The 21,937-nt window shown below is 52.8% G+C and overlaps 1 protein-coding gene across 1 annotated transcript in view; it reads right to left on the bottom strand.

Moving 5' to 3' along the window:
• Window positions 1-1,197: 1,197 nt before the first annotated feature.
• Window positions 1,198-21,937, bottom strand: part of TSPAN15 (tetraspanin 15) — a 50,961-nt gene continuing 30,221 nt past the window's right edge. The window contains exons 4-8 of the mRNA XM_038534170.1: window positions 12,217-12,312; window positions 9,571-9,687; window positions 4,290-4,337; window positions 2,546-2,662; window positions 1,198-2,016 (exon numbers count right to left, since the gene is read on the bottom strand). Coding sequence (XP_038390098.1) covers window positions 1,867-2,016; window positions 2,546-2,662; window positions 4,290-4,337; window positions 9,571-9,687; window positions 12,217-12,312 — 528 coding nt within the window. The 3' untranslated portion in view covers window positions 1,198-1,866. The remainder of the gene's footprint in view (window positions 2,017-2,545; window positions 2,663-4,289; window positions 4,338-9,570; window positions 9,688-12,216; window positions 12,313-21,937) is intronic.

Raw genomic sequence — 21,937 nt, 5'->3', positions numbered from 1 at the left:
ACAGGGGCCTGGGCCCCCATGAGATTCCTCCCGGGTTCCCAGCATGGCTTGGCCGCCTGCCGGCTGGGTGCACAAATGACTCAACATGCCCTGGTTTCTCCATCAATATAATGGACATAGCAAGAGGGACCCCACGCGATCTTGTGACTTCCAGGGGCCGGTAGCTGTGAAGTGCTCACATGGGCTCGGCACCGAGGATGTTCGCGGCGTGATTGCTGTTGTTAGCTAGTCTGTGCTTTCACAAGGCCGCTCTTGCCCTTTATTTTTTGTTTTTTTTAGATTTTATTTGTTTTATTCATGGGAGACACAGAGACAGAGAGAGAGGCAGAGACACAGGCAGAGAGAGAAGCAGGCTCCATGCAGGGAGCCCGACGTGGGACTCGATCCTGGGACTCCAGGATCACGACCTGGGCCCAAGGCGGCACTAAACCGCTGCCCGGCTCCTGCCCTTCACCACACCCACCAGACCACTCAAGCCTCCAACCTCTTGACTTCTGGGCGTGCGGGCGGCTCCCTGGCTGGCACCCGCAGACTGCGTTCTTCAGGCGTGGGGCTCGCCCCGCTGCAGTCTATTGCTCTAACTGCTAAGACCCTCTTGGGAAATCTGGAACCCAGGTCTTGGAGCAGGAAGGGGGGTGGGGGCTGGCCCCTGCAGGTCCTGCCATCTCCAGCAGAGGGCGACAGGCACCAAGCTTTGCCAGGCAGGGAGCCACCGGCCTGCCCCGGCCCCCTTACTGCTGTAGGGAGGGGCTCTCAGGATTCAGGGCTGCTGGTGGGTTTGCAGGTGCAGCTCCTCGCCAGACCCCTAACTTTCCTAGTTCCCACATGCCTGGCTTCCCGGAGGAAGAGGAGCCTCTTGCCAGGAGTGGTTTTGCCTCAGTTTCCCAGCGTGGTCATCTCTGCCTCCCCCCACAGGCAGATCCCTAGCAGGAAGGCCAGGCAGGGGAGGCCCCAGGCCCAGCCCACAAGCACAGCTGGGAAAAGCCATTCCTGTAAGAAGCTGCTCGGAAGATTGGGACAGGCCATCCCAAACCCAGAGCGGCTGTCTCCAGGCAGCTGCTAATCCCCCAGGGCCACAGGGTCACTAACTTTCCCAGAGCTTGGCCCCAGAGTGCCCCCTTCAGTCCTTGCTTCCAGGCCCAAGCGGAGGACTTCCCCACCCCCTCCTGACCCAAACAGCACAAATGAAACATTAAAAAAAAAAAAAAAATCACATCTTTATTGTTTGATTAATAAACGGGCTTGGAGGGGCAAGAGTGGGGCGTGTGGGCAACACCCAGCTCTGATTAGTCAGAAACTCCTGTTAACTGTGTACAAAATGAATGTTACAAAAATCACGTAAAAAACGGGGTCAGCAAAGCAGCAGCCTTGGGGAGGGCTCAAGGCCCCTGGGAGGCTGTGAAATGCGCCCAATCTGGCCTCTGGGTCGTGGCCGAGGGACTCCAGGGACCCTGGGGCCCACACACCTGCCACCACACGTGCTCTCCTCCGTGCTCACTTTTTACTACAAGATTGCCCTCACGGGGGCCGAAACACCACAGGCCACGGCACTGCCAGAAACCAGATGGGCCCTGGGCTGAGCGCTCGGCACCCCCTTCCCGGGGGCCCAGGCCTGCTGAAGGGGCGTCCTTGCTCCCCACGCCCAGGAGGCCGGGCAGGTGCAGGACCCGGCCCCGGGGAGGGCCTCGGCTCCCCCGAGAGGCAGCGGCCGCGGGAGGCCTGAGCAGGCCCCCCAAACTCGGCTGGGGCTTTGGTCAGTGCCCAGTGTGGGGAGAGGACCCACAGTCCCGTCCAGCCACCGTGATGTGGCCCGAGCGGTGCTGTCGCGGCACGGTCCTGCCCGAGCTGCTGGCCCAGACGGGGGCGCTAGTTGGGGTAGCACATGCAGCATCCTGTGCCTGCCGCCTCCACGCTGGGCTTGGTGCCAGGCCCCAAGAGCCCGTCGGTGACCGAGTGCTCCATGATGATGTCCTCCACCCGGGTGATGTACAGGAATGTCAGCAGCACCCCCAGGAACTGAGGAGAAAGGGCAGGGTGGGTGCGAGCCTGCTGGGGACCCAGGTGGCTCTCCCTGGCGGCCCCCAACCCGGGCCCTTCTGTACACGTCCCAGGAAATCCCAGAGACCCTCCCTTGGGAGGAGGCCCCTCCATCCTGGGACTCCTGTCTCCATGCCAGCAATGCCGCTCACTGTCTAGGGGACCTTGGGCGAGACACTGAACCTTGCCAAGCCTCAGTTTCCTCCTCTGTGAAATGGGCATGATGATGGTATCTACTCTCAGAATGAAGAAGACCGTGCCTGTGAAGCACTTGGAAGAGCTTCACAAGCAAACCTCTTGCCAGTTGCCGTCTCTTGCCAGCCCTCCCGCCCTCCCGCCCTCCACCCCTCCCACGGTGAGCCCAGATGGTACAAGAGCCTTCTTCACCCCACCCCTTTGTACCTCTTCTGCTCTCTGTAATCCCCAAGCCACACTCTGAACCGGCACCCTGCCCACCATTCCACTTCCAGCTCCCCTCCCTGGGTGAGGGGAGGGGAGACCAGCCCACCTGGGGGAGCAGGATGCCCAGCAGGAGGCCTGCCATGATGGTGTAGTTGTCCATGAACCAGATGAGCACGGCGTTGGTGCAGCCCCGCACGTAGATGACGTCCTGCACGCTGAGGCGCTGCACGAGGAGGAGCCTGGCTGACACCTCGCCTCGCAGAGCCCCGGTGCCAACTCTGCTGCTCACTCGAGGTCCAGGCAAGGCCCTCCACCTCCCTGAGCCTCCAGTGTCTCACATGCTATAGGAGCAGGTGGCTCTAGACCATTGGGTCTCCGCGGGCAGTACTGTTCCCTAGAGAGCACTAAGGACAGGCTGGTGGCACTTCTGGTTGTCACAGCAATTGGGCTTGGGGACTTGAGGGACCGTGGAGCTAAGGGCAATCCTACTTCACAGGCAACTGCCCTGTCTACCTGCCTACCTGCCCCCTAGGGGCACCTAGACGGCTGAAAACCCATCCAGAATTAGCTGAACCAAAAGGCCAACTCCAGGGACTTATAAAAACCAAAGTGTTTTCTGCGTGGTTTTCCCGTGCACAAAAACACGGCACACACACATATCTACTGCATATAACTTTGCAGAAATACTACTAAATTAAAGAATGTAAATTAAAGAATGATTATATTGCAGTTTGCTTGGAATTTTATCAACAATTGTCCACCATTTTTAAAGACTATGTCCATGGCAAAAATAATACCCATGAGGGAGGCAAACCATAAACGACTCCTAACTCTAGGAAACAAACTGAGGGTTACTGGAGGGGGGATGAGGTAACTGGGTGATGGGTACATGATGGAATGAGCACCAGGTATTCTTTGCAACTGATGAGTCACTGAACTCTACCTCTGGAACTAATGATACCCTATATGTTAATTAATTGAATTTGAATAAAAATTTTTTTTAAATAATGCCCATGGTATTCATGTTGTCAACACAACTCCCCCCCTCCCAACCCCAGCCAACCAGGTGTCAGCTACATCTTGTGGTACAAACACCTAACTGCTTCGATGTGTCTCCTGTTGCATCTAATGCCTGAGCATTTCCACATGAAATGTTATATGATTGTAAATTGTTCTATTTCTCTTTCTACTTCAGCTCTGTCACTTGTTCTGAAGTTAGGTGTGTGGGTAGATTATATTGTCTGTGAATTTCATTTCGAGATATCACTAAGGCATTACTAGATGATCATTATAAAACCTGGCCATTGGGTCTGATGGCTTGAGAACCTCCGCCAGTCTATGGCTCTCCAACCAGAATGTGTGTCAGAAGCACCTGCTGGGCTCCACCCCCCAAAACGTGCATTTCTAATATGTTCCCAGGGTTGCTGTCACTGTTGGTCCAGGGGCCTCACTTTGAGACTCAAAACTCACAGGCATCTCAAGTCATCATGATTTTTAGCTCCCTTCTCAGCATCACCCTAGCGTCACTCCTAGCCCAGCAGAGCCCCAAGGCAAGCTGGTGTGGGCACAGCTGGGCACACAGGCATGCTGGGGGCACCGGCAAGGGCTTGGTGGCCTCACACAGAGAAGCCCTCGTAGGTGCTCAGCAAATGCAGGCGGGCAGGCTCTCCCAGCCTGGGGGACTCTTGGCTCCCTGAGTCCTTCGGTGTCTGGGCACAGTTGGAAAACTCTGGCAGTCCCTGACTCCTGTTCCGAGCCAGGGGCCCCACCCCAGAGAATCCCGCCCATCACTCTGGTGATGGGACAGGAAGAGCGACCCTTCTCAAGGAAAGAGATTTCAAAGACATTACCTCCTTGTCAATAGTTCTGTAGCCGCACATGGTGTTGATCACTTCTGTCTGAAACAAAAATGTGTATTAGCTGCCGCCTTACACAGGGCTTCCCATGAAGGACTAGTATTCCCCCCTTTTTCCTGACGTAAGAATTGGGGCACAGAGTGGCACTGCCAGTATGGATGGAGCTGAGACTCCCACCCAGGCAGTCTGGCTGGAGTCTGCATCTTAACCTCCCTCCCCCAGCAACCCCCTCCTCACCTAAAAAATGCCCAGGAGGAAAGATGGGGAGGCTAGGTCTGTGGCATTTGGGTGGGAGGACCACTCCTGCACCAGCAGCAGCCCAGGACCCCAGAGAAAAGTGTGCTGTCCCAGGCTCCCCCGCTGCAGGCGCTGCAGGCTGCAGGCGCCCCAGGCTCCCCCGCCCCAGGCGCCCCGGGGCTCTGCTGACAGTGTGATGCACAGTCTCAGAGGTCGGGGCCCGGCTGTTCTTGCTCCGCTGGCTCTTATGAAGGAAAACCCCAGACCACAGCCGGGCCCCCAGCCAGCTGTGGTTTCCCTGAGGACAAGGCCGGGGCCTCCGACCACACTTCCCGCCCCGGCAGACTGCCATCCTACTGGTCCAAGTGCCACCCATAGCCTTCCTGGGAAGAGCTGCTCTCAGGAGCGCCCGGCTGCTGCCTGCCATCGGTGCAGGGAAAGCTGTGGTCGGCCCTGGACGCCCTGGACGCCGTCAAATCCCTTCCCAGCAGGCCTAAGTCGGGGGCGGGGGGCAGGGGATGGTACTTCCCCTCACTGTCCGTGCCCTGTATGGTCTCCCCCTCCTCCTACAAAGTGAGAGGAAGCTAGATGCCCCAGTCCCACCCTCCCACATGCAACTGGAAGCCGCTGTGGGGTGGGTGCCCCGGGTGCCAGCAGCGATGCAGGAGCAGCAGAGTGGCCAGCGCGGCCTCTGGTATCATGTTGCCTGCTCTGGATCCTGCTCTGCTACTCAGGAGCTCAGTGGCCAATCCCAGATGTGCTGTCCCAGGACACTAGATAAGTATTTGTTGAATGAATGAAAGAATGAATGAATGAATGAATGAATTCCTCGGCCTCTTCCTAAAGCAGTGGTGCTCAGCGAACCCACATCATGGGGCTGTCTTGAACATACAGTGAGATATATTCATTGAGGCCTTATCTCAGGGCTGGACACAAAGGAACACAGGGGCGCCGGCGGAGGGACTCTGGACATGATCCTGGCCCCTGGAGGGCAAGGAAGGCGGTCTACTCTCCTTCCAAAAGAGTGAGTTGGACCTCAGGCCTCAGCTCAGTTGTCAGGACCTGGCTTGCGGGCAAAATAAACTCCCTCAGTCTAGACTGTGCCCCAGGTAGACCCAAATACACCCAGCATCCGCTTAACATGGGCCGACTTTTGTGACTCCTCTAGGTGGTGAACCCGACCCCCACGGAGAGGGTCAGGCCTGGGAAGCAGGTGCATGACAGCAGGACGGGAACGGTGTTTTCTACCTTTCGTGTTTGTTCTTTCAGTCGTTCCCTGAACAAATATTAACCGAACACCTGTTATGTGCCAATCACTGTTCTAGGTGTTGGGAATGTAGGGGAACGAAGAATGTCTTTGCCTTCATGGAACTGACATTCTAGAAAGGGAAACACACAATGAACCTAATAAGTGAGTCAACCACATGGTACATAGAAGGTGACAAGAGTAACTACTCTGCACTGTGCTTCCAGTTCTGGGGACAGAGCCCCAGGTGGGTTCTCCTTAGAAAAGAGGGTGTTCCTCTTGCCTTCAGGGAGCAGACGTGCAGCTGGCAGAGGCCTCCTTGCCACCGCCCAGAGCCCGGACCCCTCCTCCGGACTCGCCTCCCCTTCCAGGAGAGTCCCCTCTAAGGAGGGCGGGACGAGGCATCCATGCTCTTTCCTAAAGGTAAAGCCTGCTTAGGTTTGATCACAGAACCGCTCTTCTCCAGAGGCTCTGCTGATGGTGCACAGGTCCTGAGAACCGCTCTGCGGTGGCCTCTTCCACCTGGGACAGGGCCACGGACAGGCGGTCAGGAAGGGGACTCCCAAGCATCCCAAAGCTGGACATGGCAAAGTTCACAAGGGTTCTTCATGTGTGCTTCCTCTCACTCCGGCACAGGCCTGATGAGCTGGGTTGTCTGAGGTCTGAGAAGCCAGGGGGAAGGGAAAGAGAGGTCTGCAGGGACAGGCCCCCAAAGGGTAACCAAAAATGAGAGGGTGGATAGCTCTAAAAATTGGACACAAGAGCTCAACAGGCATGGCTGTCAGAGGCCGTTCAATGTAGAGGCAAACTGCCCTCCACACCAGCGAGTCTTGGGGACATCCTGCAGGATAAGCACATTTCGCAAGCCTGTGTGAACTCTGTTGCTTCAAATCCTCTGCAGGAGACGAGCAGAGACATTCCTTTTAAAGCTGAGAGCTAGGGGGAAAAGTGACTTTCCCTGAAGAACGGGCTTGCTTTCTTCTGTTGAACAGTAGCAACGTAACCGACCATGTGTCCCCTTTTCCTCTGGCTGCCAGGAAGCTCTAAACCACCAAGCACAAGGCTCTATTGCTAATTTTTTTTTATTTTTTTTCTCTTGTGTGTTCATTCAGATCTGCGGCTAAATGAAAAGAGTGTACAATAAATAGATTGGTATACAAATTCACGAACAGATTCACAAAGGGAGGAAACACCCTCTTTTCTAAGGAGAACCCACGGTGGTTTTGTAGTACAGGACCACAGGTACCCCAGTAGGTGAGCATCGCGTCTCCACCTCGGGTTCCCACCCAGATGCCGGCTCTATAGTCCATTTCTCTGCGGGTGGCATCCGTGTTGATACTCCCCGCCTGGACTTGTCTCCCAAACACCCTAGATCCAAGTGCCTCTTTGACATCACACACAGTCTACCTGTCCACACTGAGCTCATCCCTGCTGTCCTCCCCTTTCAGGCAGTGGCAGCCCCATGTTTCCTTGTGGCTCAGGCCAAAATCTGGGAGCCCTCCTTGATTTCTCTTTCTCCTACTTCCCGCATCTGATCCGTCGGCAAATCCTGTTGCCTTATATATAAAACAGAGCCAGAATCTGACCAAGTTTTACTACCTCTGCTAAAGCCTCTGTCTTCTCTGGCCTGATGCGATGGACTTCCAGGAGCTTCCTGGACCCCCCGCAATGGTGGGAGCACATTCAGCAGGAGACTTGGCTGCCAGTCTCCTGTGGTGATTGTCACATGCGGTTAATTTTATGTGTCAACTAACCTGGGCCTTGGGGTGCCTAGATATTTAGTCAAACATTATTCTGGGTATTTCTGCGAAGGTGTCTTTCAATGAGATTGACATTTGAATCAGTAGACTGAGTTAGGCAGATGGTTCTCCCTATAGTGGGTGGGCCTCACCCAATCAGTGGAAGGTCTGAATAGAACAAAAGGGCTGTCCGTCCCCTAGGGAATCCTTCCTTTCTTGCTGCCTGCCTGATGCAGACCTGAGCCGCCACACTGGCTCTTCCTGGCTCTTGAACCTGCCAGCCACATCTGCTCTCCTGGTTCTCGGGCTGTTGTACCCAGCCTGGAACTAAACCCCTGGCCCTCCTCGATGCCCAGCTTGCTGACTCAACCTGCAGATCTTGCTTGCCAACCAGAATCTCAGGGCCTGCTTCCCTGACAGCCTGGGACCTGTGACACATGGACCGCTGCAGACTCCCCATGTCCACCTCTGGCCCCCACAGCAGTCAGAGGGACCCTGGTAAAGCCTGAGTCAGATCCGCCACCGCTCAGCTACTAAAGCCCTTCAATGGACACCTCACCACTCATGGGAATACCAAAGTCCTGACCATGGCCTTCAGGAACCCGTCATCTCCCTGACTTCATCTGCTACTGTTCTCCGTGATGCCCGCTCTGCTCCAGCCACATTGGTCTCTGTGCTTTTTCTCAAATGCACCAGGGCAATTCCCACCTGAGGGCCTTTGCACTTGCTGTTCCCTTTGCCAGGAATGTCCATCCCCCAGATATGCATGGCCCACTCCTTCACTTCCTTCGGGGTTTTACTGAGAACCTACTTTTTCGGTATCTAAAATTGCAATCCTCCACCCCCCTGCTTTATTTTTCTCCTTAACATTTACCACCTTCAAGCATACTGCCTCTCACTCGTGTATTTTGTCAGTCTTCCTGACTAGAACACCAGTTCCATGCAGGCAGAGAGTTTTCCAGGTGTTTTCTGTACGTACCCCCAGAACCTAGAATCACATCTGGCATGGATGGCCTCGATGAATATCTGTTGAATGAATGAATACATGTAGGCTTGGAGAGCTTGACATGGACATTCAGGTGCCACTGTCCTAGGGGCTGAAGTTCAGGATCACACCCCACAGGCTTCTCTGAAAACGCCAGGCTCTTACCCAGCACTCCCCCTTCCCAGAAAGTTATCCTAAAATGGCAGCTAAAATTTCTAAACAAATCTTCCCTCCTGGTCCAGGCTTTTTTAGGGCTTGTGCACTTGGCACCGGCTCCCTGACTCATGGCCGAGGCCTGCACCCCCACTGGCAGCTGCGTGGTTTACAGAATCCAGGAGTGGGCACAGAAGGGTAGAGATGTTCGAAAAGAAATTTTCCATGACTCTTCAGGGCATGAGTAATTGCAAAGCTCGCCACCTCATTCCAATCCAGAGACGAGGCAGTTTTTGGACACATGAGTCCAACAACACAGAGGTCTGACGAAGCCACTCATCAGTAAGTGGGGACTCCGTGGGACAGCCCCCCAAGTGGTCATGGAGGTGAAGAGCTGAGTGGGGATCCTGCTGGGGAGAGGCAGGGCTGGCATGTACATCGCCAGACCCCTTCCCAGGTGCCCTCCAGCGAAGGCTGCGAGCCGGCCACCCTGCTAAGCTCCCTCTGGCCTGGACCCTCTCCATGCCTCACCCGACCCAGGTAGGAGTCCAGAGCCCGGGTGCCACGATGGTGGCCTGCATTTCATCCCAGCCCCGCCAACCCTGGGCGAGGCAGGCACCTGACGCTCTGGTGTCCCCACTTCTTCATCTGTGCGGGGGGCAAAGCAACAGGCCCCACCCCACGGTGCTGTGGAAGGAGCTGAATGTGTGATGCTGCTGGAGAGCCCAGGACGGGCCTGCGCGTGGCAAGTGTTCAAAGACCATTAATGGCCACTCCTGGCAAAGCCGGCCTTCCCCGCCCGCACCCCCGCCCCCACATGTAGCCCTTCCCACGGCCTGAGTCTCCAGGGCCACCGCCTCCTGCCCCCCCATCCCACTTCCCGATGGGCCGGGTGGCCCCAGGAGCGGCAGGTACCGTGTTTCTGACGCAGCAGGTGTAGGGCACCCCGCAGGCCAGGGGTCCGGGGGCGTTGCAGTCGTGGTACTGGTTTTTGCTCCAATCCCGGTAGTCTTCCCCACCACAGCACTTAAACTGAGAGGAAGGCAAGTGGGGAGAGGGCTGCTGTCACCATGGGGTCCCAGGCCCACGCCAGGAAGGGGCTCCACCGGGACACCCTGGGGTTTACGCTCGGGTCACCCGGGGGCAGGGGGGCCCCCAAGGCTGCAGGTGTCAGATACTCCTGTGCTTCCTGGCCCAGCTGCCTGGGAGGTAATGAGCACCCTGTCACTGGAGAGGCGTGCAAGCCAAGGCTGGGCAGCCTCTTGGGCAGGGGGCAGCTACCAGCAGGACTAGATACTGGAGGGAAAGTCTCCCTTGATGCCTCCATCTCCACGTCCCAGGGCAGTGGCTCAACCCTCGAAGGTCTCAGAGAGAAGGAGTCTATGGATGCCCCCACAGCCCAGGAGGCATCCCCAGGGGCCCCTAGCACCCCCTGCCCCTGCCCCCAGCCCAGCTCTGTCTATCAGCCCTTAGCAAAGGGGCATGCACCCTCCTCACGTCCTGCCTCGGGGTCAGGGCCAAAGGGGCAGCAAGGTGGGCCTCATTCCCCCCTTAGCTTAGCTTCTCCCCACGCTGCCCCTCTGCCCAGGGAAGCAGTGACTCCATTGAGAGGTGGGTGTGTGCCAGTCGTGCTTGTGGGCACTGTGCTGGGGAGTCAGCGAGTAACTGCTGCATGGAAAGGCCAGTGGGTAATGCTGTGTGCCAGGGGCGCAGGAAAGGGGAGAAGGGAACTGGGGGGGCAGCTGTATGTTGGGAGGTCAGGAGAGGCCCCCCTGAAGAGATGACATTTAATCTGAAACACGAATAGCAGGAAAAAGCCAGGAAACAGTGCACAGGCCCCGCATAGGATGAGTGAGCTGTGCGTTGGTGGCAGGCACGGAGGCCAGGGTGTCTGGAGCGGGGCGAGCAGGAGGGGAGGGATGAGGTGGGGCAGCCGGCCTAGGCCACACCATGCCAAAGTCTAGCCGGTCAGAATGGGTGGGGAGCTGGGATCATATTCTGTGATTGGGGGGTCACTGGAGGGTTAGCTACGGGAGTGAGAGGGTCAGAGGTCCCTGCAGAAACACAGAGCCCTTCAGGCTGTCAGCTTCTGAGACCTGGAAGCTCCCGCCCCCCGCCCCCCAGCCCAGCTGGGTGCAGTTCCAAGGGCATTGGCTTTGCAGTCCATTCAATTCCTCATGCTACCATCCGTCGCCATGTGACTCTGGGCAAGTCGACCAGCCTCTCTGGGCTTCACGGCCTCATCTGCAAAGCAGGAGGAGCACTGCCAGCTTTGCACAGCTGAGCCGAGGATTACCAAGTCAGGCCACGCATGATGCACTCAGCCTGGGGCTTGGCACCAAGCATGAGTCACCCCCCATCCCACCCCAGGAGAAATGAAATCCCAAGCCACTGGAAGGCCGGTTCCAATAAAAACATCACATTTCACCCGATGGCCAGAGCTGGCCGACACACCCCTGGCAGAGAGGGGCCTCCCAGAGGCTGCACCTGTTGTGACTACAGCGAGGACCTGAGCCAAGGGAGTGGCCACCACGGGTGGCCCTGGGCGCGGTGAGGTTTGGTTCTCACTGAGGGCTAGCACGGGAACCAGGCCAGCCGAAGCCCCCAAAGCCATGTCCCAGGAAGCACTGTCAGGGCCGAGTGGGCCCACGGCCCTCACCTTCTGCTTGCCACCCCTAGAACGCGGCAGCGGTACTCAGGACAGGTCTTCCCTGTCACTGTTCTAAGGTGCCTGGCACTGCTCTAAGGACTTCCCTGTCACCGCTCTAAGGTGCCTGGCACTGCTCTAAGGACTTCCACGTTGAGTCAAGGCAATGTCACAACGACATCAAGACATCAAGAGGAAGGGACCACCTGTACCCGCCCGCTGCAGTTGAGAACCTGAGGCTCAGGACTAAGTGAGATCGATGTGTAGACGCCATCCCGGGCAGTGCTGGCCTGCCACTGCTATTATTATAACACCAACAGACATGGGTGGACCTTAGTGGGGAGGGTCAGTGTCCCCAAATGATAATCACTGTATTCAAAAAATGCTATGGAGGAAAAGGAGAAGTCATGTTTTGTTCCTCTATGCAGGGGGAAGCAGAATCAGGAAAGAGTGCTCTCTACCTCAGGGCTGTCCCTGACTTGGCAGGGAGTGAGCTCCCTGTCACTGAAGAGATTCAGCAGAACGGTGTCTGAACTGAGCACCTTGGAGGTCTTTCCCACCCCAAGGAAGAAGTATCTCTGCCCCTTGGAGAAGGGTACCCTGGGATCCTGCAAAGTGGCTTGTGGCTAGAGCTGATATTCTTTTTTTTTTTTTTGGATGGGGGAATAGCTAAGTAACTAAAGAGGGACACAGACGGTAAGGATATTCTGGGCAGAAGAGTGGTTAAGAAGGTCAGGCCCCGGCCTTCACACCCATCCACGGCCCGCCATTGCCTCCCAACTTGGCCAGCCACTTGCTTTGGGAATGGATAAGCCACTGCTCCCTCACCCTCACCCTCGCCCTCTTGAGCAGTGTCCCGAGCCAGGGGCAAAGGGCTCGGCAGGTGCACCTCTGACCCACGGCACCTAGCTCACCTCCTTCTGAACAAAGTCCATGATGTTTTTGAAGTCCAGATCATCGTAGTAGTTCTCGATTCCTCTTCGAATGTTGTCATTCAGAAGGTCGATGGTCTATTTTGAATGGAGACATTACAAAAAAACCCAGGCCACACCCCACCCCCTCAAAGTCCAACCCAAGATCTCCCAGAACTCGGGCCTGGAACAGGGTGCCCACATGGCCAAGTAGCCCCCACCCCACCTGCAGGAACACCCCACCGCCTCCCTGCCCACACACCCTCTCCCCGCCCCGGTGCCCCTCTGAGGCCTGGGTCCCTTTGCCATGTCTGAGCAGGAGTGATTCACCCCCTTTCCTATACAGATCAGAGAGCCCAGGCCCCAAGAGATGGCACCCGGCCAGAACTGGGCAGATTCCGGCCTGGTGCCCTTTCCTCCGCCCAGAGACAGGCCCCAGCTGAGTCTCTGTGCTCCAGACCCCTCTGCACTTTTCTCTGCCCGAGCTCTTGTGCTACGCATAAGGACACTGAGGCCCAGAGAGGGCGGCTGACTCTCCTGGGGCCCAGAGCAGGCTGGGGGGGGGGGGGGGGGGGTGTCTGGCCAGGACTGGGAATCAGCTCTCCTGATTACCCCATGGGCCATGCTTCATCGCTGCAGGGCCCTGGCCAGGCCCCCCTCCGAGCTCAGGTGGGGCCCAGCCCCATGGGGAGCAGCGCTGGCACATCGCCCTCTCCCGGTCACGCTGGGCCTTCTGGATCAACAGCCCGGCTGTTGTGCTGAAATCCAGGAGCACAAAAGGCCCCACAGCGGGAAGGGGCGGGGGCGGGAGTGTGGGCGGCCCAACCCCACACTCTGAGCCACAATCAGGGCTTTCAGAGCAGGGAGGCCCTCGGATCACCAGAGATTGTGCTGGCACAAAGGGGGCATTCTTGGCTCTGGAGCCAGACGATCCCCTGGGGAGGCGCCTGCAGGCGCTGCTGGGCAAACAGGGCCCTGGGTCCCAGGCCTGGTCCTGCCACTGCAGGCTCCACCCCAGCTATTTGCCCTCTCTGAGCCTCAGTTTCTCACTTGTGAACCACACCTGCAGGCCTATCCTTGAAATAACCTCCAGCTATGAGGATCAGACTAGGCTGAGAAGGACCATCAAGCCTCATGGTCAAGAACATTTCCAGCAGCCACCCGGGCCTCAGATGTCCAAGCCTTTACTTCCTCACCTGCCAGGTGGAAGCCTCTACTTCCTTTAGCATCCAAGCCTCTACTTTAGCATCCAAGCCTCTACTTCCTCACCTGCCAGGTGGAGAGGACAACCTCTACCTCGTAGGGATTTGAGTCTAGATAGACTAAAGCTACAAATGTGCTCAGCAAGGTGCCAGGCACATAGTAGGCCATGGTATTATTATAGGTCTTTCTCTCCTTTTCCAGGAGGCACACACCCTATAGCATTGCATCATGAGTGGAAACGGCTAATCCCAAGGTTCAATTTGGGGTAATCTCCCCCAAACCACGTCCAGTATCAGGAAGAGGGGGACAGTGTATCAGCTGCCTCCTTCCCAACACTCACAGTGCTCACAGTCAAGGCAACAAAGGAAACCAGCTCAGGGAAATCTGTCTCCGTGGCCAGGAGAAAACCTTCTGCTCAGGAAGATCAGCCACTCAGAGGTGGACAGGGGAGCCAAGAACCTAACAGCAGCCCCGGGGGGCAGAGGGTAGGCCCTGTCACGTGTGAAAGACCATGCACACACTTGCTGGCCTCAGTCCTATATTGACCCCAGGGCAGGGGCTTGCTGGTCACATAACCTGAGCAGAGCAGGGACCCCGTGGCCTCAGGGCCACCCTTCTCAGAGGCCCCCAGGTCATGAAACTTTTCCAATCTGGGGTTCCTGCTCCTCCAGGGGATGAAGGGACAGGCCAGCCAGCTGGGGCATGGTTGGAGGCACCTAAGAAACAAGATGCTAGGGTGGGGTCAGTCCACTCCCCAGGACAGGGCAAGGGAATGAGCTCATGGCACTGAATGGTATGGGAGGGGGTCATCAGCTGAGCACAGGTGCAGGGGGGTGATCCAGGAGCACACGCATAGGGCTGTGTCAACTTCTTGCAGTCCACTCTCAGGGCCCTGCAGACACAGTCCTGGTCTTCCATGTCCCTCTGCACCCCAGCCCAATGGTCACCTCTCAGCCCCTCCCCTGGGTCACATATTGTTTGGACTCCCCCAGGCCTGGAGATAAGGAGTCAGGGAATGAGGGCAGGAGGCCAGGGCAGGGTCAGCAGAGGGGATCCCCAGTGGCCTGATGGGGAAAGGCTCTTCCTCCCTCTTCAGTAAGCAGCTCTGACCTTTCTCTCCAAACTTACTCAGTCTCTGGGTACTTTCCAAACATGCTAAGCCCAAAAAAGGCCTCTGTGACAATCAGGCCTTCCATCTGGTAAGCTGAGCTGGGCCCCCACAGGGAAGGGAGGCCCCGCTGGAGGCCCCTCGAAACGGGCAGGAGGAACAGATGGTCCCAGGCTGCGTGGACAGCAGCTGCCCCCGGCCCCTCGGGGACCTCTTTGGATCATGCTGGCTCTTGTGCTCTTTTGTGTGTGCACTGCCTTTGGCACCATGCATGTGTGTGCGTGTGTGTGTGTGTGTGTGTGTGTGAGGGGGGTATATACCAGAGATGTAAGGATACTTCAACGGTCCTTTTGCCATGATAAGGCTGCAGATGAACGAGTGAGACAAGCTGGTTGCATGGCTCATGAATTTAACTGTGAAGTGCTCTGCTGTGTTCAGCTACGTTCTGCGGGACTGGGGGAGCCACTCTGAGGATGTGTTTTGTGGACCCCAGCAGGGAATCCTGACTCCTCTGCTGCTCTCAGAGACCAAGCACCCAGTGCCCGCCCCCCACCCCCAGCCCCCCAATCCAGCTCACAGCAGCAAAAGCAGCTCCAACTAGGGCGAGAAAACCCACCTCGCATGCAAGGCTGGTGTGGCCTCAGGGGCCACAAGGCCTGGGCTAAACCAGGCAAAGAGTAAGCAAACATCAAAGGCCACAGGATTTTCAGAGCACATTGTTTAAACCACCAGAAGCAAGCTACAAAGAGCTGTCCTTTCTAGTTTGTTCTTTTAAATCTAGTTTTAAAGCTATCCAAAGCCTCCACAGCAGGGCTTCCAGTAAAGGTGCTCAATGTTTTTAAGTGACGGAGGAATCAAGGGGGTGGGGTAGGTGGCCAGGCTGGGAGGCTGAGGAGCAGGGGGAGGAGAGGGGGGTGGAAGGGCAGCAGGGGGAACCTCCCTCTTGGCCTCCCTGGAAGGAGCTTCCGGGGCTTTCCCCCTGAGACCCAGGCTGCAGAGGCCCGGCTGTCAGCAGCCCCGCTGACACTAATACCAATCAGCCCAGTTCTCACGGTGTACAGGGGGTGCTTGGCCTAGGACTTCCTTCCTTCCCTTGCACGTGAACCAAACAAGCATCTCTGGGCTTCCCTCAGTGCCCCAGACTGTGGGGATGGGTCCTATTGCCTCCAGTACCGAGACGGACTCAATCTAACAACCAAGGCCTAAAGAGAACCCAGGGAGCAAGAAAAAAGGAAGAGAGAAAGCTACAAGGTTCTTTGGAATATTTGCTAGACCCTTCCTCCAACCTGGCCGCAAGTCACAGATTTAATCCTGGCGGGGAGAAGAGGTCTGCTTCAGCTTCGCAGGTACCTGGGGCTCCAGCTCTCACTCCCACATGCTGTCCATGGTGGAGCACACGAGCTGGGAGAGGCTGCCCAGATCTCAGTGCAAAACCTCCTCTACTTTGCTGCATCGAGTGGCAGGATATATGTGTGTCCTGTGCTCCACTGAAGGGGCCACAGTGTCATCTTTTTCCTATCTCTGGCTTCAAGGATATGTCCAGAACCATCTAGTGCCAGGCTGGGTGCTGTCCACTGTTCCCTGGTTCCATGTTGGGGGATCAGCAACCTCTGATCAAGGCCAGGAAAGAGACCACTCCTCACCCTTGCCTTGGCAGTAGAGGAAAGATAGAGGCCAGGAGGCCAGGGCTGGGGTACAAATGTACCAGCTACAGCCTAACACCCTCTGGGTGTCCCGCTCAGCTCTGCCTAACTGGGAACACATGGGCAGGAGCTGCCCTCCCCCAACACCCCTGGTACCCCCAAGAGAGGCCCCAGAACAAGCTGGAGAGTCAGTCAAGGTGAGACCCAGACAGTTGTGGAAGTCACTCAGGTTCACCTCGTACCATCAGGACACTGCCCTTCTGATGCCCGGGCCCTTGGGGCTCCATGGCGGGCTCCCCAGAGCACAGCCAGTAGACTCCCTACAAATAGAGAAGCCACTTGAGTCTGACCATTGAGTCAGGCCTCCTAGCAGAAACCTTGCCAAGGGTCAGGGATGGAGAATCTCTTCTTTATGTCCAGGCACCTGTTGATGTTTTGCTGCCAGCGGTGGCCATGGCCAGTGCCCCTTCCTGAGAACCGAGCATGAGGTCATTAGCCTAATTTGTCCTCATCTGACACCACGAGTGGATTTGTAGACTTAACAGGTAGCCTATGGGGCCACCCCTGTTATAGTATGGCTCAGAGAAATGCTTCTCCTCCTCTTGGCAAGGAGGAAATGGAACTGGGAACTCACCTCCCCCTGGCAGCTGACCTTCATTACCTCCCGCCTTTTCTCTCCACGCTGCCCCTTCCTGCTGCCATCAACAGCCAGGCTGCTCCCCTAGCCTCAGCATTGGCCAGTCTTATAGTTTGCATTAGAGTTGGAAAGGACATTATTTTTCCTTATATGGTATTTTCCTCCATGATTATAAGGAAATGAAAATTGGAGAGCTAAGGAAAAAAATATCAAAAAGAAAATAAAAAGCACAGCCTGGGTGGCTCAGCAGTTTAGCACTGCTGTCAGCCCAGGGTGTGATCCTGGAGACCCGGGATCGAGTCCCACGTCAGCCTCCCTGCATGGAGCCTGCTTCTCCCTCTGCCTGTCTCTCTCTCTCTCTGTCTCTTCCAGGCCGATTTTTTTTTTTTTTTTTTTTTTTTTTTTTTTTAGGATAGAGCTGTTACCACATTTATAGTTTTATATATCATTTTCCAGTTATTTTGAATTATGCACCATGGACATATGAGAACATGGCTTCCATGTTCTCATGGAAAAGCCGAGAGGCCTGATGGTGAGAGTCCTTCCTGGGCTGCACACAGAGATCCTCCCCTGACAGGACCCCATGAGGGGGACACCCCATCCAATCCTCAGGGTTTGGGGTTAATGAGATAATGAGAAATTCTCAGCCCTGACCTCAGCCCACAGCATCCTCCAGTGAAGACTAGAGAGCTGACCACCCCCACTCCACCCACCATGACTACAAGAAGGAGTGGTGGGTGTCCTGGCCCCTACTGACCCAGGGGCACTGGAAAGTGACAAATCAGCCCACCTTTGTGGAAACCAGACTGCTGCTCATTTAGGGGATTGTTCACCAAAACAATCAATGCTGCTGACCAACCTGGGGCTGGGCTCTAGCTAGGAAAGCACTAATCCATAACCTCTGCAAAGCCACAGGCTGGCTGGGAGCCAATGGCTGCCCAGAAATGCGGCCCCATGAACAAATGGAATGAACATCTCTCTCCCCTCAGGCTGCCGAGACATGAACCAATACCCTGACCTTCCAGCTTGGAAAGGATGATCTGAAAGGAGAAAAGGGGAAAAGGGAGGAGAAGTAGTGACACTAGATTGAAAAGACAGCTACAGGGCTAAGAAAAAAGGAAATAAAAGAATATTTTGAAACAAACAAAAATGGAAACACAACATACCAAAACTTGGGGAATGCAGCAAAAGCGGTTCTCAGAAGGAAGCTTATAGTAATAAATATCTCCTTTAAGAAAAAAAAAAAAAGAAAAAGAAAAAGAAAAGGACCTCAAATTAAAAAAAATCTCACTTTGCACCTCAAGAAAGCAGAAAAAGAAGAGCCAATTAAGCTCAAAGTTAGTAGAGGGAAGGTAATAACAAAGATCTGAGCAGAAATAAACAAAATAGAGACTAGAAAGACAATAGAAAATATCTGTAAAACTAAGAGTTGATTTTTTTAAAAAATAAATAAAACTGACAATGTTTAGTTAGACTAGGAAAGAGATAATTCTAATAAACAAAAGCAGATATGAAAGAGGAGATGCCATGACCAAAATCTCAGAAATATAAAGGGTCATAAGAAACTATGATGAACAATTATCCACCAACAAACCGGGTAACAAAAAAGAAATAGAGAAATTTCTGGAAACATACAACCTGCAAAGACTGAGTCATGAAGACAGAAAATCTGAACAGAACAATAACAGGTCAAGAGCTAGTAAACTAGTAAAACTCCAGGGCCAGATGGCTTCACTGGTGAATTCTACCAAACATTGAAGGAATAATTAATAGTAATCTTTCTCAAATTCTTCCAAGATATTGAAGAGGAAGAAACACTTCCAAAGTCATTATGAAGCCAGCATTCTTCTGATACCAAAGCCAAATGAGGACACTGTAGGAAAAGAAAATTATAGGCTAATATCTCTGATGAACATCGCTGTAAAAATCCTCAATAAAATATTAGCAGACCAAATTTAACAGCACATTAAAAAGATCATACACCATGATCAAGCAGGATTTATCCCTGGGATGCAAGGATGGTTCAACATCTGTGAATCAATCAGTGAGATACACCATATTAACAATGAAGGATATAAATCAAACGATCCTTTCAGCAAGTGCAGAAAAAGCATTTGACAAAATTTGGTATACTTTCTGATAAAAATGCTCAACAAATTAGGTATAGAAAGAATGTACCACAACACAACAAAGGTCATACATAATAAGCCCACAGCTGACATCATTCTTAATGGTGAAAAGAGAAAGCTTTTCCTTTAAGATCAAGAAGAGACAAGTGTCCACTCTCGTTACTTCTATGCAACATAGTCCTGGATGTCCTAAGCCAGAGCAAGTAAATTAGGTAAGAAAAAGAACTAAAAGTCACCCAAATTAGAAAGGAAGTAAAATTTTCTGTTTGTATGACATGATCTTATATATAGAAATCTTAAAGACTCCTGGGGTGCCTAGGTGTTTTAGTTGGCTGAGGTTCCGACTCTTGATCTTGGCTCAGGTCTTGATCTCAGGGTTGTGAGTTCAAGCCCCATGTTGGGCTCCATGCTGGCCATGGAGCCTACTTAAAAATGAAAAGGAAAGGAATGATAAAGATCCCAGCAAAACTGTTAAAACTAATAAACGAATTCAGTAAAGTTGCTGAATACAAAAATCAACATACAAAAATCAGTTGCATTTCTACACACCAACCATGAACTATTCAAAAAATAAATTAACAAACCCATTTACGGGATCCCTGGGTGGCGCAGTGGTTTAGCGCCTGTCTTTGGCCCAGGGCGCAATCCTGGAGACCCGGGATCAAATCCCACGTCTGGCTCCCGGTGCATGGAGCCTGCTTCTCCCTCTGCCTATGTCTCTACCTCTCTTTCTCTCTCTGTGTGTGACTATCATTAAAAAAAAAAAACAAAAAAAAAACATTTACTATGGCATCAGATAGAATAAATTATTTAGAGATAAATCTAACCAAAGAAGTGAAGGATCTATATACCGAAAAGCATAAAAACACTGATGAAAGAAATTGAAGACAACACAAATAAATGGAAAGATAGCCCTCATTTACGGACTGGAAGAATTATTACTGAACTATTCATACTATCCAAAGTGATCTGCAGATTTAATACAATACCTATCAAAATTCCAATAGCATTTTTTCACAGAAACAGAAGAAAATCTTAAAATTTGTATGGAACCCAAGAGATTCCAAAAAGCTAAAACAATCTTAAGCACAAAAAACAAAGCTGGAGGCATCACATTTTCTGATTTCAACCTATATTAGAAAACTATAGGGATCCCTGGGTGGCGCAGCGGGTTAGCGCCTGCCTTTGGCCCAGGGCACGATCCTGGAGACCCGGGATTGAATCCCACTTCGGGCTCTCGGTGCATGGAGCCTGCTTCTCCCTCTGCCTATGTCTCTGCCTCTCTCTCTCTCTCTCTCTCTCTCTCTCTCTCTCTCTGTGATTATCATAAATAAATAAAAAAACTAAAAAAAAAAAAATAATAAGAAAACTATAGTTATCAAGATAGTGTGGTATTGACCAAAAAAAAAAAAAACCCCAGACATACAGATCAATAGAACAGGATAGAGAACCTAGAAGTAAACCCAGTCCTACCCACTAATTTTCTATTAAAATGCCAAGAATACATAATGGGAAAATGTATGCTTAAATGGTGCTAGGAAAACTGGATATCCATGTGCAAAAGAATGAATTGGACCATTATCTTACATCATAAACTAAAATCAACTCAAAATGGATAAAAGACATAAACATAAGACCTGAAATCGTAAGACTCTTAAAAGGAAAGCATACAGGGGAAAGAAATCCTAGACATAGGTCATGACAATAATTTTTTCTTTTTTTTTTATTTATTTACGAGAGAGAGAGGCAGAGACACAGGCAGAGGGAGAAGCAGGCATCATACAGAGAGCCTGACATGGGACTTGATCCAGGGTCTCCAGGATCACGCCCCGGGCTGCAGGCAGCGCTAAACCGCTGCACCACCGGGGCTGCCCCGACAATAATTTTCTCAAACTTGACACCAAAACCACAGGCGATAAAGGTAAAAATAAGCATTATTATCATTACATTAAACTAAAAAGTTTTCGGACAGCAAAGAAACAAAAAAATTAAAAGGCCACTTACAGAACAAGAGAAAATATTTGTAAACTGCATATCTGATAAGAATATCCAAAATGTGTAAGGAAAAAAAATGTAGAAGGAAACTTTACAACTGAATACCAATGACAATGACAACAACAAATAATCTGATTAAAAATGGGCAGAGGGAACTATTAAATAGATATTTTTCCAAAGGAGACATACAGATGGCCAAGAGGGATATGAAAATATGCTCAACATCACTCATCAAATGCAAATCAAAACCACAATGAGATATTACCTAATGCCTATTTGGATGGCTATTACCAAAAAGGTAGGAGATAACAAATATTAGCAAGGAGAAAAGGAAACTTTGGACACTATTGGTGAGAATGTAAATTGGTCCAGCCATTATGGAAAACACTATGAAAGTTCCCCCAAAATTTCAAAATTGAACCATACAGTCAATCCAGCAGTCCTACCTGCGGGAATATATCCAAAGGGTATACTGCAGCATTACTCAGAATAGCCAAGATATGGAAACAACCTAAGTGTCCATGGACAGATGAATGGATAAAGAAATGGAAAAATATATCTGTTTATTTAATATATTTATATATTTTTATTTTTATGTTGTATTTATATATATCTATTACAAACACACACGTGCAATGGAATATTCGCCATAAACAAAGGAAATCCTGCCACTTGTAACAACGTGGATGAATCCTGAGGGCATTGGGCTGAGTGAAATAAGGTAGACAAACCTGGTCCACAAACCTGCCAAGCTCCCTTCTGCCTCAGTGATTCCCTCTGCCTGGACCTTCGTTTCCCCTGAGCCTCATCTGGGAGGTTCCTTTTCATTCCTTCCTCCTTCCCTCATCTGCCCCAGACGCTCACCTGTCACCTCTTCTTGTTCTCTGGTTTACTTGTTCAATGCCCAGCTCCCCAGCAGAATGGACCTTCCACAGGGAATTATCGACCCCGCCCTCTGCACACCCCTAGTTTTCAGCCTAGGGCACACACAGTGGGTGCTCAGCATACG

Source organism: Canis lupus, chromosome 4, assembly GCF_011100685.1.
Source record: "Canis lupus familiaris isolate Mischka breed German Shepherd chromosome 4, alternate assembly UU_Cfam_GSD_1.0, whole genome shotgun sequence".
Taxonomy (NCBI): Eukaryota; Metazoa; Chordata; class Mammalia; order Carnivora; family Canidae; genus Canis; species Canis lupus.
Note: the sequence above shows the minus strand (reverse complement) of the source record. Positions and strands in the feature narration are given on the sequence as shown.